The sequence below is a fragment of the Pristis pectinata genome, chromosome 20 (assembly GCF_009764475.1).
Source record: "Pristis pectinata isolate sPriPec2 chromosome 20, sPriPec2.1.pri, whole genome shotgun sequence".
Taxonomy (NCBI): Eukaryota; Metazoa; Chordata; class Chondrichthyes; order Rhinopristiformes; family Pristidae; genus Pristis; species Pristis pectinata.
Window position 1 is genome coordinate 7474136 of NC_067424.1, and position 19365 is coordinate 7493500.

General features: G+C 45.4%; 1 protein-coding gene and 1 long non-coding RNA gene across 7 annotated transcripts in view; one reads left to right on the forward strand and one right to left on the reverse strand.

The window, feature by feature from the left end:
* LOC127580666 (CMRF35-like molecule 7) overlaps positions 1 to 19365 on the reverse strand; it is a 42286-nt gene that overhangs the window by 8955 nt on the left and 13966 nt on the right. Inside the window, exons 1-4 of one of the 5 annotated variants that reach the window (XM_052034348.1) lie at positions 10391 to 14166; positions 7454 to 7774; positions 3824 to 3950; positions 2679 to 2794 (exon numbers count right to left, since the gene is read on the reverse strand). In XM_052034348.1, coding sequence (XP_051890308.1) covers positions 2679 to 2794; positions 3824 to 3950; positions 7454 to 7774; positions 10391 to 10487 — 661 coding nt within the window. In that variant the 5' untranslated portion in view covers positions 10488 to 14166. Of the gene's footprint in view, positions 1 to 2678; positions 2795 to 3769; positions 3951 to 7453; positions 7775 to 10390; positions 14167 to 19365 lie in introns of those variants that run through there. The other 4 variants (XM_052034345.1, XM_052034347.1, XM_052034349.1 and 1 more) reach the window with 4 other exon arrangements.
* Positions 1870 to 15990, forward strand: LOC127580668 (uncharacterized). Of its 2 annotated transcripts, XR_007957855.1 has the most exons (6): positions 1870 to 2015; positions 2724 to 2887; positions 3755 to 3928; positions 6936 to 7067; positions 14184 to 14306; positions 15163 to 15990. It is a non-coding gene; the product is annotated as an uncharacterized LOC127580668 (long non-coding RNA). The 2 variants fall into 2 exon arrangements; XR_007957856.1 differs by lacking the exons at positions 14184 to 14306; positions 15163 to 15990 and adding an exon at positions 7595 to 7741.

A 19365-nucleotide genomic window follows, 5' to 3' on the forward strand; every position in this document is an offset into this window, starting at 1 on the left:
AGCACGTAAGTGGCTTGTTTATTATCTGGCGGTGAATGAGATGCTGAGTCCAGTGGATGTCGCAGGAGTACAGCACATTCAAAATTTCCAAGGCCATAGAGTTTATCAGCATGGAAATAGGCCCGTTGGCCCAATTTGTTCATGCCGACCAAGATGTCCATCTGAGCTAGTCCCGTTTGCCTGAAGTTGGCCCATATCCCTCTAAACCTTTCCCTTCCATGTACCCGTTCAACTGTCTTTTGAGCATTGTAATTGTACCTGTCTCTACGGCTTCCTCTGGCAGCTTGTTCCATATACCCACCACTGTCTGTGTGAAAAAGTTGCTCCTCAGGTCCCTTTTAAATTTTCCCCCTCTCACATTAAATCTATGCTTTTTAGTTTTAACTTCCCCTACCCTGGGGAAAAGACTGTGACCATTCACTTTCTCTACTCCCCTCATGACTTTATCTACCTCCACAAGGTCACCCTCTCAACCTCCTAGGATCTGGGGAAAAAAAGTCCCAGCCTATCCAGCCTCTCCTTATCTCAAACCCTTCAGTCCTGGTAACATCCTTGTGAATCTTTCCTGCACCCTTTCCAGCTTAATGATGTCCTTCGTATAGCTGGGCGACCAGAACAAAATGACTACTTGACGAGAACAACTTGACACCAGATCAAAATGGCTTTACAATTTCCAAAGAATTTCACTGAATGGAGTATCAATGGTTTGGCATGTCCTAGTAATAATTTATGCATAATTTACGTTCTATGTGCAGTCTGAATCTACGTGCCTGTGATGCTGCTGCAAGCATTCTTCATTGTATCTGGACTTCACTGTACTTGTGCACATGACAATAAGCTCGTCTTGACTTGGTATTGCTAAACTAACTTGCACTGCATGGATATCTGAATCTGTTGAGAATCTGGTTGGCTTCTTCTGCTTTTGAATTGCCTCATTTATTTCCTGGTTTGCTGCTTCCATCAATTCCCTTGTACTACTTACAGAGAAAAACATTCTTGTTTATTCTAGATATAACTGAAACATCTCGAACATCTGACTATAGCTTCCAATCATCCGACAGAGGGAGAGTTTTTGTAGAGACATGCAGCATAGAAACAGGTCCTTTGGCCCACCGAGTCCACACTGACCATCAAGCACCCATTTACACTAATGCCCACAATCCCATTTTATTCATTCCACATTCCAAACAATCGCCCCCAGATTTTACCACTCTCAACACAAGCTGCCAGAGGAACCGGTAGAGGCAAGTACAATTACAATGTTTAAAAGACATTTGGATAGATAGATGCATTGGAAAGGTTTAGAGTAATAGGAGCCAATTGCAGTCAAATGGGATGAGTGTAGGGAGGCTCCTTGGTTGGCATGGACGAGTTGGGCTGAAGGGCCTGCTTCCATGCTTCAAGGTCCTTCTTAAATGTTGTCAGTGACTCTGCTTCCACCACTCTCTCAGGCAATGCACTCCAAGCTCTCACACTCTCTCGGTTGGAGGGAAGGCCCCACCTCAAATCCCCTCTAAAATCTCTTACCTCTTACCCTGAATCTAGTTTTATCTACCTCTGAAATGGAGAAAAAATTTCCTGCAGTCCACCCCTAATAATTTTATATACCTCAGTCATTAGGGCAGGGCACGGTAGTGTAGTGGTTAGCGTAACGCTATTAACAGCGCCAGCGACCCGGGTTCAATTCCCGCCGCTGTCTGTAAGGACTTCCCTTGACTGTGTGGGTTTCCTCCGGGTGCTCCAGTTTCCTCCCACATTTCAAAGACGTACGGGTTAGGAAGTTGTGGGCATGCTATGTTGGCGCTGGAAAGCGTGGCGACACTTGCGGGCTGCCCCCAGAACACTCCCACGCAAAAAGATGCATTTCACTGTGTGTTTCGATGTACATGTTGACTAATAAAGATATCTTATCTAATCTTATCATGTCCCCTCTTGTAACATCCTATGTTCCAGGAAAACAGTCTCTCCTCATAGCTTAAGACACTCCAGCAACCTCCTGCTGAATCTCCTTGAAGGTAGACCCCCTTCCATGGTTTATACTGCTTTGTAACATCCCCGTTTGAACCGTGAACTTTGCTGCACAGGGAGATGAACAGGTTGTCCCCCTATGCAACCAGAGTCAATCCATTTTTTGGGTTCTCAGTTTTCATCTCAGATTTTTTTTAATCTGCTCTAACAGAACATTACAAAAACTTGAAATATTAAATTGTGTTCAGTATCACATCAACTTGTGGTGCTTTTCCCTTTCCTGCTGTGCTTTGCTGTTGTTAATAATAAGACTCTGTGTTCTAGTCCAGATTTCATTCCTCTTTGAATTGGCCCTTGAACTATTGATTGATGAGAACTTGCTCTACCTTAGACTGTCAACTATCAAAGCTCTAAGGCACGACTGCCAGCTTCGCCAGTTTAACATTATAACTGAAATCCCTCATCCTTGGAAACATTCAAATAAATCTTTTCTGCTCCTTCTGCAGAATCTTCAAAGTGAGGCGAACTGATTTGACTGTGCTACTCCAGGTGTTGTCTAACCAGTTCTTTGCAGATGCATAAACCCCTTGCTTTTGTACACCTGGTGAACTGTCGGAATTTGTGAAAGGCACCTTAGAAAGGGGTGCAATTTTTTAAATCATCATTTGACATTTATTATCACCTTGATATTTACGTTGAATTGAACTTACCAGTTTTCTTCTTCTGCCTGATTTTTATACAAACAATAACGGCAGAAACGAGCAGAAGACAGAGAACTATCAAGGCAACTGAAAGAACAACCTGCCATGGCAATAGATCTTGCCTCCTGCAAAATACAAGAAAGACATTGTATGTGCCAAGGTAGTGGGCACAATGAAACTTCCTGCCTCTCCCGTATTGTACCGTGTGTCTTGATCTGGTAAGTACAAATATGACGGACATTTGAACACAGTTAAATTCTAGAATTTTACAAATAATCCTATTTGTATTTAAGGAAACACAAAGGAATTATACAGTCAAGGTCAGTGCATGCACTACTAACCCGCTCCTACTATGTTCCTTTACCAGTTATATAAGTCTACTAATGGAAAATGATAGGAATTTAGAATAAATGGAGCCAAATAGTTCTGGATAGACATCATTAGTCTTCAGGAAATGCTGAATAATTCACATTCATTCATGAATTGCAGGGTAGACAGAATTTGAATTCAAGTCTCTTGTTGACATAATGCTATAGTTTTCAGTAGTACCTTCTTATCTCTATTAACAGCAGAGAATGAGGCCATTCAGCCCATTGAGTTTATGCCAGCTCTCAGAGCAATCCCATAACTTCCATATGCCTTCTTATTTTCTTGTAACCTAGATTCTCCTACTGCCAAACTACACCAGGGGTAATGTACAGTAAATAAATAGCCTACTAACCATTAATTCTTTGGGACGTGGAAGAAAATGGCAGCACCAGGGGGAAACCCACTCGGGCACAGGGAGAATGTGCAAGCTCCACACAGACAGTATTGGAGGTCAGGGTCGATCCCTGTGAGGCAAAGAGCCAGAAGGGCTCAAACTGCTCATTCATGGAAGGGTCAGGACTTCCAGGAGAGGAAGATCAGGCTCTGGAGAAAATGACTGTTGAACAGTGTATAAAGGGAAGGAACATTTTCTGTGTATAATGAAGAGTAGCAAAGAATTAAATAACCCATGTTAAGCGCATCAGTGACTAGTAGAGAAATCACGATGATTACCGGTAAAGTTGCTGACTGTATTTATCTCTGCCATTCATTATGAGTTGTTCTCAGAATACCTTAATGCTGTGGTGGAGCTGCGCAAGGCTGAGTTGTCCCTTTGAGTGACCGACCTGGGTTGAGGCGATGAAACAGAAGTCTCACTGGATCCTGCTTTGCTGGTGCTTGTTCGATTCTGATACAAAGTGGTCCAAGTGGTCGCAGTGGACGTTTCCGTGGTGGGTTTGTTCACATCTGGGTCTAAAGTGGTTGAAATATCGAAACAGTGAATGTCTGAAAGCAATTTCTATCCCACCTCCGTGAGGTGTGACAGTGCCCCATTTGGGAGGTCTCTTGCTCTGTGCCTGAAGATTCTTGGTTCAAATCCCACCCCAGAGGTTTGAGCAAGAACCCCCAGGCTGATGGTCCAATGCAGACCCCTCCTGCTGAGGCCATCTTCAGACAGGCCAAGACCCATGATCTGGGCATGAGGCTCAGCCTATAAGATTCCTTCTCACTCTCACACATATTCTTAAACTTCTTTCATGCCTTTCAGAATACCACAAGTGTTAGGGTTAAGGACGTCTCTTCTGAGCTGGAGAAGAACTTGGAGAGGGAGGGTCTTGACCCGAAACGTTGACTGTTCATTTCCCTCCATAGATGCTGCCTGACCTGCCGAGTCCCTCCAGCATTTTGTGTGTGTTGCTCCAGATTTCCAGCATCTGTGGTCTCTCTCGTGTCTCAAATTTTGTGTTTATCTATTTACTTTTTCTCACAGAAATTCTGTGAGAGCGTATTTTATTCCGTATCTCAAATATTTGGGTAGTGAGTTGTGAATTCTGTAAGGGTGAAGTTCCGTTATTCGAACGGCTGTAACATGGGGGCTTGTCTGTACTGGGGAAGGAGAGAGCTGTTCGTTGGTTTGGGTTTCACTTGAGTTGTGCTGGGATGAGTGTCGGGGTAAGCACATAAATAGGGTTGTAGATAGGGCTTTAAATGAAACAGTCAGGGGAAGGGCTCCAAGAACAGTATGTTTAATAAATCAAGAGGAGATGATAGAGTGGAGCGACGGGATAATGAGGGAGGAATTGACAAGCACAGTGTGACAAACTGGAGCAGTGAATGTAAACAAAAGTATGCAGCACAGAGCAAATCCATAGCCCATATAAACTGTTAGAAAAATCAAAGATTAATGGTCTTTATCTGAATGCATGCGACAGACGAATTGACAGCCCATATAGCAACATATGATTGTGATCTAATTGCAATTACAGAGATGTGTTTGCGGAGTGACCAGGACACAGTGCTCAATAGTCCAGATTATATGATGTTCCAAAAGAACAGGCTAAAAAGGAAAGATAAGATAAGATTTCTTTATTAGTCACATGTACATTGAAACACGCAGTGAAATGCATCTTTTGAGTTGAGTGTTCTGGGGGCAGCCCGCAAGTGTCGCCACGCTTCCGGCACCAACATAGCATGCCCACAACTTCCTAACATGTACGTCTTTGGAATGTGGGAGGAAACCGGAGCACCCGGCGGAAACCCACGCAGACGCGGGGAGAACGTACAAACTCCTTACAGATAGTGGCCGGTATTGAACCCGGGTCGCTGGCGCTGTAGTAGCGTTATGCTAACCGCTACACGGTGGGGTAAGTGTTGTTAATCAAGGAAGGTAGAATCAGTTTGTGTTGAAATTATGAAGAGCAGAGGAAAGACACTGGGACTTTATATTGATTTGGAAGAACCAAACTGGCAAAGGTATCACAGAAAGAGAATTTGTGGAGTACATTAGAAATTACTTCTTAGAATAGTATGTTATGGAACCTACCCAGGAACAGGATAATTTAGACTTAGCCATGAGTGCATGTGTAGATCCAACAGTTAGCGCTGATTGGGGTGTGTGTAGGTGGTTGCTGGGAAATAATTTCAGGAATTGTTCTTGAAGAAATCTGACAATGTTCCTTACATTCTGAGGAGTTTACTTCTGGTGAAAGACCACAACCACCCTTTGTGTTGTCTTCAGTTATTAGTAAAATAGAGTGACCACGTGTCCCTGATTTCTGGGGACACTCCCCAGAAGATCTACTGTGTCCACAGTCAACGAATATCCCTGAGAGTCTCCTGGATTCAGCAAAATCCACAGAGCAGCCAGGACCAAATCTCACTCGTCTGCCCAAGCATCCCACCGCTGGGACATCCCCCACCCCTGAGAGTGGACTCTTGAAACTGGTCACCACCCCAGATCCCACTGGCTCAACTGAGATGAGGGAGTGAAGGCAGAGGGACCCTGAGCCTGATCTGTCCACTGCCAGCACTGCAGGGAACAGGCCTGGGATACAACTCCGGCTGCTGGGAAACTGGAGCGGCTGAGAGGGGAGAGGTGGGAATAGGGAGAGTGGGAGAGGAGGAGGAAAGGAGAACAAGGCTGAGGGAGGCAGAGAGACTGGTCAGTGCGAAGGGAGGGAGATGAAGGGAGGGAGAGAGTGAAGGTGGTGATAAAGTGCTCTGTGATGTTCGGCCAGGGATGCAAAAATCACAGTTGAAGATTTCCTTTCTTTCGTAAATGAGACACAAATAATGTAAACTGTTAGCTTCTTAGTAATAGATTCACTCTTAGTATTATTTGTATTTTGTTTAGATTGCCAGAAATTCCAAGTACTATAGGAAGGACATAATTACAGTGGAGAAGGTGCAGAGGAGATTCACCAGGACATTGCCTGGGATGGAGCAGTTGAGATATAGGGAGAGACTGGTTTGTTTTCCTTGGGGAGGCTGAGGGGAGAATGAATGATGTCTGCAGAATGATATGGGGAAGAGATGGAATTGTTTGTAGTAAGTTCTCCCCACAGCAGATGCAACCAGTGGGGCAGAGGTTTAAGGTAAGGAGTAATGGGTTTACAGGGGATATAAGGAAGATTGTTCTTTTCACCCAGAGGGTGCTGGGAATGTGGAACACACTGCATGAGTTGGTGGTGAGGCAGAGACTGACACAATATTTAAGAAGCATCTAGATGAGCACTTGAAGCATCAATGTGTAGGAAGCCACTGATCAAATGGGTTCAGTGTAGATGGGTGTTTGATGGGCCTGGTTTGTGCTGTATCACTCTGTGACTCCATGACATTATCAATGGGCTACCGTCCACCCCTCCTCCCTTCTCTGCATCTTAACAATTACTTCAAGTGTTCCCACTTCAGATGAAAGGGCATCCACCTGAATCATTAACCCTGTTTCTCTCCCCACAGATGCTGCCTGACCTGCTGAGTATTTCCCACGTTATCCACTTCATTTTGTACTTTCTGTGTGGCTCAATGCAAAGTCCAGATCACCCTTCCCATCGGGGAAATTATTGCTGGAATTGGCAGAGGTTGACTGAGGTAAAAAGGTAGAATCCCCATAATGTGCGAGTGGGGAGGGTGAGCTTGGTGGGCAGGGCAGCAGGTGTGGGGCCGGTTTTCCCTCCTCCTGCTCCGGTGAAAGTCGGCACAGGGTCTAATCTCTGAGTGATTTTCTCTGGGGGAAAAGACCCGTCATCAACAGAACAGCTGGCCGCTGGGACCTTGCAACTGGGTCGGTGTTTGACAGTTCATTCACACTGCTCCCGGGAGTGTGGGGCTCACAGTGTGTCCCCGTGGGCTGGGACCCCCAGTAAATAAGGCCCCACCCCGGGGATGGGGCGCCGAGTCACCTTCAGGGCCGAGGGAGGGAATTCCCAGGCTGGGATTTTCAGATTTGGGAGAGTGAAGAGAAATTGTCAACGTACCTTCAGACACTTTCAACCGAATGCGAAACTTTTCATTAAATTCAAATGTTCCTTTTACTATCACACACCAGTACCACCCTTCATCGCTCTTCATTAGGTTGTCCATGGTTACTGAAAGTCTCCTTTCTTTTTTGTTATCAGTCATCGATGTTGTTCCTCGTTGTGGCTGATGAGTCGAAACGACAGAACTCGTGGCATAATAATATCCTTTACGCCATTGTTTCTTATTGTCCCTGTATTTCCGATCATACCGACATTCCACAGTGACTGATTGTCCCAATACTCCCAGAACGTTCTCGGGTCCAGTTAATGCATTTGAACCTGTTGGCACATTAATGATGACAGATTACCCACACGCATCAACACAAGCTGCTTTCAGCAATATAATCTCGTCATTTCGACTGTTCAGAGAGTTTCATGACTTTGCAGAGATCATGTTCACTTCAATATTTTATCTCTGGTGTTTGTTCTCATTTCACTGAGATTGTTCCCCTAGTTACAGTGAAAGCAGATTTGCTCGGCCTGATATTTCCAACCCGTGAGTCTGTTGTTTCTTGGTGTGAACGGATTGTGGATTCCGGGGCAATGATCGCTTCAGAGGTTCAATGAGAGGGTCACCACATCCTACTCAGGGGCACCAGGGATGGGGAATAAATGCTGGCCTTGCCGCTGATGCCCATTATTTACCCAGACAATCAAAATGAAGGCACAAAACAGTTTGCTGAAGTTCCTCATTTTATCACTCTGCAGCTGCCTCTCCCAGTTTGCCCATTTCTATGGTGAGAGATTTTCTTTCCCACAGTTGAATATCCAGCCTTGTTCAAGTCGGAGTCCAGAGAACGGTCGGCACCGGGTGTCGGTCATTTATTCCTGAGCTTGGTGACACCGACACACTAACTGAGAGAACCGGCCGATCTCCATCGGGAGAGCTCCTGAATGTTCAGAGTAGAGGGGCAGTGGTGCCCGGCGGTTCCTGTGCCTGTGCTGAACCCCCACCCACATGGCCAATTGCCAGTGTATAGGGTGAGATTGAAGCCCTGACACCATGTGGGTCGTGCCCTCTTCTTGCAGCTACTGTTGGGCAGGAGGTACAGAAGCCTGAAGTCCCACACCACCAGCTTCAGGAACAGCTACTTTGCTGCAACTGTCAGGTTCTTGAACCGACCTGCACAACCCTAACCCTACCTCAGCAATGGAACACTATGCACCACCTCTTGCAGTAGCATGGACTTGTCTCTGATTGGATTTATGTTGCTCTAATGTCTTGTTTTGCACAGCTTTTGTCTATAATTTAGGTTTAATTTATGTATAATTTATATATAATTTATGTTTTTTGTGTTTTCTGAACCTATGGGCCTGTGATGCTGCCCCAGGCAAGATTTACCTTGTACCTGTACCTCACTGTACTTGTGCACATGGCAATAACCTTGACTTGACGTGACCAAGAACTAAGAGCTCTTCCTCATTGCTCCACAACATAACCTTCCCTGGAATTGCATCACCCATTGGAAGTCACTGTTCCCCCTCATCCAACACTATCAGGACCTCCGTCGATTGAGGATCTGTTTAGAATTACCTCTCACCCTCAACTCCCCCCTACTGGGGTTAACATTCTGACCATCCTCACCTCAGTCGTACTAACACCCACAACCTCCTTTCCTGGATGCGAACCTGTCAATCGCTGTTTCCCATGTGCATTAATCCATTCAGTAAAACCCACTTCCCCATTGAATTAAACTGCACAGCCGGTGGTGAAAGGTGGACTCTCCCTCTGCTGTTTCAAACACCACTCCCCCTGTGGAAAATCCACACCTTCAGATGACAAGGTTTTTATTCTTTCTGAATGGAAATTGAAAACAAAGGGATTCAATCTGATCCTGAGACCCAGGTCGTTCAGGAGAAAAACCAGTAAGTGTTTACACAGAAGTTTGGAGCAGGGTTCCGAAGCTCAAGCTTACCCTGTGACAGTAAAAAATCAGCCAATGACCTGCAATAAACTCAGACACTGGCTGCTCGAGCACTTCTTCACACCATACTGAACCCAATCTCTGAAGCTCAAGTCACTGAATTCTCTTTCAAGTCGCTTGCAATGTGGTCAGTGGTGTGGGAGGGGACAGCAGGTTAAGGAGCTGGTGTAGAGACACCTGTTCGGATCCATCCTGATCCAGTCACAAGTCACAGTGCAAGTGACTTAAAAGAGAAGTGACTTAAAAGAAAAATGAATGACTTGGGTTTCAGAGACTGGGTATAGTGAGGTGTGAGGAAGTGTTCGAGCAGCCAGTGCCTGTTGTGAGGCAGTTTATTTTAGGTGAGCAGCTGATCTTTAGCAGAAGTGAGAGATTGCCCCAAACTCAACAAATATAAAACTGGAAAGTCATTGAGGTACTTCCTCATTTCAGTAGTACGTCCGTTTTCAATTATTGTGTTTTCCATGTTTTTATTTGAATGTCCTATGATTCAATATTTTTCCATGCTGTGTGTAGATGCAGTCCTGGTGACTTTCCTGTGCCCCACTCTACACTCCCCATTTTGTAGGTTAAGGAGCTGGTGTGGAGACACCTGATCAGATCCATCCCGGTCCAGTCACAAGTCACAGTACAAGTGACTTAAAAGAGAATTCAATGACTTGAGTTTCAGAAACTGGGTAAGACATCCTGTGATAAGAATTATTCCTGCAACATAGGTCAACAAGAAAGGCTAGAGGGCAGTTATCTCTTTTCTACTCGGGGAGCTTTTTGTGTACAACCTGGCTGCACACAACACCACAAGAGCCGTTGAAGGAAGTCACAGCAGTGAGTGGTTTATCTTAAGCTCACCACCCAGTGCAGGAAGCGACATCAGAAGTTTTTGACTTTCATCACCTCCACTGATAAAAATACTTCAAGGTTCTAGTTAATAAGTGTAAAGAACAGATTATTTTATAAAATAATGACTTACCTGATATGAAATCAAAAGAGATAAGAAGCAACAGCGCGATAGTTCCCGTCGTTCTGGGTCGTTTCTGGTGGGTGCTTTCACCCTGCACCACCTCCATGTTTCAGCCGTGTTGAATCGGGCGGGTCCCTGTGTTGTATCTCAGTTGGTCACTTCCTTATTCAGACAGTAGTCAAAGAGACCACTTCCTCTTTCAGCAATAAACACATTTGCTGTGGTGCAAGGAGAATTTGTTGACTCACCAGGGGCAATTTCCCTAATCAGGAGTGCGCTGGAACTTTCTCCACTTGCCAAGTTCGGAGCAGCTCCTAGAATGCTCCAGAAGCTTAATGTCACCCAGGAGAAGTTTGCCGGTTTGACTGGCTCTCCTTCCACCACCCCAAACATTTCCTTCCTGCCCTGTGGGCGCACTGTGACTGCAGTGCGTACCCTCAGCATTGTAGGTTCAACTCCCACTCCAGAGCCTGAGCACTGAGGGAATGCAGGACTGAGGGAGCGCAGGACTGAGGGAGCTCGGCACTGCTGGAGGTGTCATAGAGTCATACAGCACAGAAAGAGGCCCTTTGGCCCAACTGGTCCATGCCAACCAAGACTCTCATCTGAACTTGTCCATTTGGTCCACATACCTCTAAACCTTTCCTATCCATGTAGCTGTCCAAGTAGCTTTTAAATATAATGGATGTACCTGCCTCAACCACTCCCTCTGGCAGCTCCTTCCACATACTGACCACTGATTGGATGAAAAAGTTGCCCCTCAGGTTCCTATGAAATCTCTCCCCTTCAACCTATACCCAATGTTTCTTGTTTTCCCAACAATGGGAAAAAGAATGTTTCCATTCCCCTCATAATTTCTCATAATTTTATACACCTCTATTACTTCATCCCCCATTCTCCTTTGCTTCAATGACAAAAGTCCCAAGCTGCTCAACCTCTCTCCAGCACGCTGATCTCGAATTCCTCGTGACATCCTCTTCTGCACTCTTTCAAGCTTAATGGGCTCTTTTCTATAGCAGGGTGACTCAAACTGAACACAAGCCTCACCAACGTCTTGTACAACTGCAACGTAACATTCCCACTTCTATACTCAATGCCCTAACTGATGAAGGCCTGCGTACCAAAAGCTTTCTTCACCACCCTGTCTACCTGTGATGCCTCTTTCAGGAAACCATGTACTTGTACTCCTAGGTCCCTCTGTTCTGCAACACTCCCCAAGGCCCAACCGCTCGCTTTAAAGTCCTATCCTCAGTTATCTTCTGAGATCAGGTGCTGACATATTGATGAGACTTTTTTGCCAACCCTCTGTCTGCTCTCTGAGGTCCCTTAGAAAGTACACCTCATAATGTTTTGTAGCAGAATAGGGGAGATATTCCTTGTTCTAGGGCAAGAATTATCCCTGCAACCAAGGAAAACAAGGCAGGCTGTGTGGTCATCAGCTCATTGCTGTTTGTGGGAGTTTGCTGTGCATAAATTGGCTGTCACTTTTCTGAGCCTACAGTAATTACTGAAGGAAGTCACCACGGTATCAGGAACTTGCAAGTCTGTGAGTGGTTTGTCTTTAGCTCAACACCCAGTGCAGGAAGCAACATCGGGGTTTCGTATTTTTCTCATCTCAGAATTCTTCAAATTACTTGTTGTTAATTGTAAAGAACATCTTTTTTCAAAAAATGATGATTCACCTCATATAATATCGATAGAAATAAGAAGTAACAGAGCGATAGTTCCCATAGTTCTGGGCCGTTTCTGATGTGTGAATTCACTCTGGACCACCTCCATACTTAGGCTGTGCTGAATTGGTCGGGTCCCTGCGTTGTGGTTGAGCTGGTCACTTCCGAATTCAAACGGTAGTTAAAGACTAGTTCCTCTTCCCACATTAACCTAATCTGTTGGGTGAAATTCACTTCCCGACTCCCCCAGCTGTTTCAACATGGACAGTACACCATTCAGGAGTGCAGTGTAACAACCTCCACTTACCCAGAATGGTGCAGTTCCAAGAATGTTTCAGAAGCTCAGTGAGGAGATTTGGTACTCAGGAGGATTTAAACTAGTCTGGCAGGGGGGTTGTGACCCAACGCAGTAGTGTAGCAGATAAGAAAGTTGAGGCAAATATAGAAGATAAAGTGAAGAAAATCAGTGGGTAAGACAAGCAGGAGCTGGATGGGGAGTGAGGAAGGTCTGATATACTAAACTGCATTTATTGTTTAATGCAAGAAGCCTGACAGATAAGGCAGATGAAGTCAGGGCTTGGATAGGTACATGGTATTGATATTTGTTTATTATTGTCACTTGTACAGAGGTACAGTGAAAAACTTGTCTTGCATACCGATCGTACAGGTCAATTCATTACACAGTGCAGTGACATTGAGTTTGTACAGAGTGCATTGATTAGTACAGGTAAAAACAATAACAGTACAGAGTAAAGTGTCACAGCTACAGAAAAAGTGCAGTGCAATAAGGTGCGAGGTCACAACAAGGTAGATCGTGAGGTCAGAGTATATCTCATCGTATAAGGGAACCATTCAATAGTCTTATCACAGTGGGGTAGAAGCTGTCCTCAAGCCTGGTGGAACGTGCCCTCAGGCTCCTGTATCTTCTACCCAATGGAAGAGGAGAGAAGAGAGAATGACCCGGGTGGGTGGGGTCATTGATTATGCTGGCTGCTTCACCAAGACAGCGAGATGTAAAGACAAGAGTCCATGGAGGGGAGGACTGGGAGATTACAGCTATGACAGAAACGTGGTTGAGGGGTAGGACTGGCAGCTCAACGTTCCGGGGTACAACAAATACAACAGGCGTGAGAGAGGTCGTGGTAAGAGAGGAGGAGAAGTTGTGTTTCCAATTAGGGAGAACATCACGGCAGTACTTAGAGAGGATATTCCTGGGGGATCATCCAGTGAGGCTGTATGGGTGGAACTCAGAAATAATAAGGGAGTGATCACTTTGAGGGGATTTTACGGTAGCCCCCAATAGTCAGCAGGAATTAGAGGAGCAAATATGTAGGGAGATTGCAGATGGCTGTAAGAATAAAATTGTTGTAATATTAATGAGTTTAACTTCCCGAGTATTGTGTGGGACTGCCATGGTGCCAAGGGCTAGCATGGGGCAGAATTGTTAAGTGTATCCAGGAAAGTTTTCTCAAGAAATAGGTGGATGGCCCTTCTAGAGAGGGCGCAACACTGGATATCCTATTGGGAAATGAGGTGGAGCAAGTGACTGAATTGTCACTGTGGGAGCACTTTGGGACCAGTGATCATAATTCTATGAGCTTTAAAATAGTTATGGAAAAAGATAGGTCTGCTCCGCAAGTTAAAATCCAAAATTGAGACAAGGCTAAAATCCAAAATTAGACAGGAACTTGCAAAGTTTGATTGGGGGAGGTTGTTTGCAGGTTGAGGGATGGCTGGCAAATGGTGGGTTTTTAAAAGTGAGAGAGGAAGAAATCAGGGCCAACATGTTCCTGTAAGAGTGAAGGGCAAGGCTGGCAGGATTAGGGAACCCTGGCTGACAGGGGACATTGAGGATTTGGTCAGGAAAAGAAGGAGTCATAATTAAAGTATTAGCAGCTATGGGGTTGGTGGGGGGTGCAGTGGAAGGACTTGGGTCCAGAGTTCCATTTTTGGGACGTGTGCCTGTGGGTGGGCACTGACAGAAGGCTGGTGTATCGTGTGTTGATGTTCATTGTCCATCCACCCCACCCTTCCCCTTTGCTGCACCTTAACATTTGTTCTACCTCAAAATGTTGCCAATTCAGAAGAAAAGGCATCTAACTGAATCATTAACTCTGTTTCTCTCCCCACAGATGCTGCCTGACCTGCTGAGTATTTCCCACTTCATTTTGTACTTGCTGTGTGGCTCAATGCAAAAACTAGATCACCCTTCCCATCGGGGAAATTATTGCTGGAATTGGCAGAGGTGGACTGAGGTAAAAAAAGTGGAATCCCCACAATGTGCGAGTGGGGAGGGTGAGCTTGGTGGGCAGGGTAGCTGGTGTGGGGCTGGTTTCCCTCCTCCCGCTCTGGTGAAAGTCAGCACAGGGTCTGTTCTCCGAGCGATTGTCTCTGGGGGAAATGACCCATCAGCAGCAGAACAGCCTGTGTTTGACAGTCCATTCACAATGCTCCCGGGAGGATGGGGCTCATGGTGTGTCTCCGTGGGCTGGGACCCCCAGGAAATGAGGTCCCACCCTGGGGATGGGGCACCGAGTCACCGTCAGCGCCAAGGGAGGGAATTCCCAGGCTGGGATTTTCAGATTTGGGAGAGTGAAGAGAAATTGTCAACGTACCTTCAGACACCTCCAACTAAGTGTGAATCTTTTCATTAAATTCAAATGTTCCTTTTTTTACTATCACACACCAGTACCACCCTTCATCGCTCTTCATTAGGTTGTCCATGGTTACTGAAAGTCTCTTATCTTATCAGTCATCGATGTTCTTCCTTGTTGTGACTGATCAGTCGAAACGACAATAGAACTTGTGAGGTAATATTCTCCCCTACACCATAGTTTCTTGTTGTCCTTGTATTTCCGACCACACCGACGTTCCACAGTGACTGATTGTCCCAATACTTCCAGAACGTTCTCGGGTCCTGTTAATGCATTTGAACCTGTTGGCACATTAATGATGACAGATTACCCACACGCATCAACACAAGCTGCTTTCAGCAATATAATCTCGTCATTTCGACTGTTCAGAGAGTTTCATGACTTTGCAGAGATCATGTTCCACTTTAATATTTTATCCCTGGTGTTTGTTCTCATTTCACTGAGATTGTTCCTCTAGTTACAGTGAAAGCAGATTTGCTCGGCCTGATGTTTCCAACCTGTGCATCTGTTGTTTCTTGGTGTGAACGGATTGTGTATTGTGGGGAAATGATCGCTTCAGAGGTTCAACGAGAAGGTCACCACCTCCTACTCAGGGGCACCAGGGATGGGGAATAAATGCTGGCCTTGCCGCTGATGCCCACATCACAGTGAAAGAATAAATTTAAAAAATCTGTGGCTGAATATTCATTATTTACCCAGACGATCACAATGAAGACACAAAACAGTTTGCTGAAGTTCCTCATTTTATCACTCTGCAGCTGCCTCTCCCAGTTTGCCCATTTCTATGGCGAGAGATTTTCTTTCCCACAGTCGAATATCCAGCCTTGTTCAAGTCGGAGAGCAGGGAACGGTCAGCACCAGGTGTCGGTCATTTATTCCTGAGCTCGGTGACACCGATACACTCACTGAGAGAACCGGCCGATCTCCACCGGGAGAGCTCCTGAATGTTCAGAGTAGAGGGGCAGTGGTGCCCGGCGGTTCCTGTGCCTGTGCTGAACCCCCACCCACATGGCCAATTGCCAGTGTATAGGGTGAGATTGAAGCCCTGACACCATGTGGGTCGTGCCCTCTTCTTGCAGCTACTGTTGGGCAGGAGGTACAGAAGCGTGAAGTCCCACACCACCAGCTTCAGGAACAGCTACTTTGCTGCAAGTGTCAGGTTCTTGAACTGACCTGCAGAACCCTAACCCTACCTCAGCAACGGAACACTACACACCACCTATTACAGTAACATGGACTTGTCTCTGGTTTTTTTTGCTCTAATGTCTTGTTTTGCACAGTTTTTGTCTATAATTTAGGTTTAATTTATGTATAATTTATATATAATTTATGTTTTGTGTGTTGTCTGAACCTATGGGCCTGTGATGCTGCCCCAAGCAGGATTTACCTTGTACCTGTACCTCACTGTACTTGTGCACATGGCAATAACCTCGACTTGACGTGATCAAGAACTAAGAGCTCTTCCTCATTGCTCCACAACATAACCTTCCCTGGAGCTGCATCACCCATTGGAAGTCACTGTTCCCCCTCATCCAACACTATCAGGACCTCCGTCGATTGAGGATCTGTTTAGAATTACCTCTCACCCTCAACTCCCCCCTACTGGGGTTAACATTCTGACCATCCTCACCTCAGTCGTACTAACACCCACAACCTCCTTTCCTGGATGCGAACCTGTCAATCGCTGTTTCCCATGTGCATTAATCCATTCAGTAAAACCCACTTCCCCATTGAATTAAACTGCACAGCCGGTGGTGAAAGGTGGGCTCTCCCTCTGCTGTTTCAAACACCACTCCCCCTGTGGGAAATCCACACCTTCAGATGACAAGGTTTTTATTCTTTCTGAATGGAAAATGAAAACAAAGATATTCAGTCCGATCCTGAGACCCAGGTTGTTCAGGAGAAAAACCAGTAAGTGTTTACACAGAAGTTTGGAGCAGGGTTCCAAAGCTCAAGCTCACCCTGTGACAGTAAAAAATCAGCCACTCACCTGCAATAAGCTCCCTAACGCAGACACTGGCTGCTCGAAAACTTCTTCACATCGCACTGAACCCAGTCTTTGAAGCTCAAGTCATTGAATTCTCTTTCAAGTCGCTTGCAATGTGGTCAATGGTGTGGGAGGGGACAGCAGGTTAAGGAGCTGGTGTAGAGACACCTGATCAGATCCATCCCGATCCAGTCACAAGTCACAGTACAAGTGATTTAAATGAGAAATGAATGACTTGAGTTTCAGAGACTGGGTATAGTGAGGTGTGAGGAAGTGTTCGAGCAGCCAGTGCCTGTTGTGAGGCAGTTTATTTTAGGTGAGCAGCTGATCTTTAGCACAAGTGAGAGCTTGCCCCAAATTCAACAAATATAAAACTGGAAAGTCACTGAGGTACTTCCTCATTTCAGAAGTACGTCCGTTTCCAATGATTATGTTTTCGATGTTTTTATTTGAGTGTCCTATGATTCAATATTTTCCCATGCTGTGTGTAGACGCAGTCCTGGTGACTTTCCCGTGCCCCACTCCACATTCCCCATTTTGTAGGTCAAGGAGCTGGTGTAGAGACACCTGATCCAGTCACGTCACAGTACAAGTGACTTAAAAGAGAATTCAATGACTTGGGTTTCAGAAACTGGGTAAGACATCCTGTGATAAGAATTATTCCTGCAACATAGGTCAACAAGAAAGGCTAGAGGGCAGTTATCTCTTTTCTATTCGGGGAGCTTTTTGTGTACAACTTGGCTGCACACAACACGACAAGAGCCATTGAAGGAAGTCACTGCAGTGAGTGGTTTATCTTAAGCTCACCACCCAGTGCAGGAAGCGACATCAGAAGTTCTTGACTTTCATCAACTCCACTGATAAAAACACTTCAAGGTTCGAGTTAATAAGTGTAAAGAACAGATTATTTTATAAAATAATGACTTACCTGATGTGAAGTCAAAAGAGATAAGAAGAAACATTATGATAGTTCCCGTCGTTCTGGGCCGTTTCTGGTGGGTGCATTCACCCTGCCCCACCTCCATGTTTCAGCTGTGTTGAATCGGTCAGGTTCCTGTGTTGTGCCTGAGTCCGTCACTTCCGTATTCAGACAGCAGTCAAAGAGACCAGTTCCTCTTCTGGTAATAAACACATTTGCTGTGGTGCAAGGAGAATTTGTTGACTCACTTCCCAAGCCTTTTCACCATAGGTGATGTCCCAATCAGGAGTGGTGTTACGTACCAGCAACAAAAGAAACACACCAAGTCATGTATAAGTGTTAGAAACTATTTTATTAATAACTACTCATGATAATAAGAAAAATAAAAGTAAAAATGTTAGAATGTTAGAAGTAAAAATGTTAGATATCAAACATTAGCCCCAAAAACTAAACCCGAAGTGTGTGTGTGGCAAATTCCCAAACTCCAAGTCCAGGAACGGTTCTCAAAGTTCAGTTCAGCAAGCCATAAGGTGAAACGTGAGCAAAGGCTTTTGCAAAAACCACCATTGGCTGAAGAGAAGATGTAGAGAGAAAATAGAGAGAGAAGTTAAGAAATCCAAATGTTCCACGATGGAACCCATATGACACCTCAATCTCCGAAGGTCTCCATTGCTTTGTTCCAAAGTTTCTGCCACCCCAAAAGGCATTCGAATTGTGGCCGTCCACAGAAATACCTGTTTCTTTCTACAGGTTAACGACAAAGTGGACTCCACTGGATTATTCCAAAAATCCATACGTGGATTGTAGTGACAGACACAGTTATTGTTTTTCATCCATTGATACAGAGACCAGCAAGCAGGGTGTCCCTCTCCCTCTGTTACTTCTCTGATTGTCTACTCCAAAACGTCAGCACGTCCTTAACTCCTGTCATTGTCGTAATCACTCCACACACACACACACACACACACAAACACTACTGTGCTATGTCTTAAAGGGACATTCACCAAATAGTAACCTAATCCGTAACAGTGTGCTGGAACTTTCTCCACTTGCCTGGGTTGGATCAGCTCCTAGAATGCTCCAGAAGCTCAACATCACCCAGGAGAAGTTTGCCTGTTTGACTGGCTCTCCATCCACCACCCCAAACATTGCCTTCCTGCCTTGTGTGTACCCTCAGTGTTGTAGGTTCAACTCCCACTGCAGAAGCCTGAGCACTGAGGGAGTGCAGCACTGAGGGAGCTCGGCACTTTCCAGCTGAACTTCCCACAATGTCCTAGGATACACTTGATCAGGCCCTGGGGATTTATCTACCTTTCTGCATTTGCAGACCTCCAGCATCTCCTTTTCTGTAATGTGGTAGAAAATGAGGTGGATAATCTTTTGTAACATTGGAGAATTGAGGGCTCTTTGGAACTGGCACAGAAGAGGCCTGTGGCAGAGAAATGATGACAGGCAAGGTTTGGAAGGATTTGGGCCCAATGCAGACACATGGGGCGAGCTCAGGTGGGCACCTTGGTCGATGAATTGGGCCAAAGGTCTTGTTTCCGTGCTGTATCACTCTGTGACATTCCAGCCTTCATAGATTGGTTGTAGAATGTAGGAGTTGGGACGTCATGTTGCAACTTTACAAAACACTGGTTAGGTCACACCCAGTGTATTGTGTGCAGTTCTCCTCGTTACACTATGGGAAGGATGTGATTGTGCTGGAGAGAGTGCAGAGGAGATTCCCCAGCATGTTGTCTGGATCGAAGGAC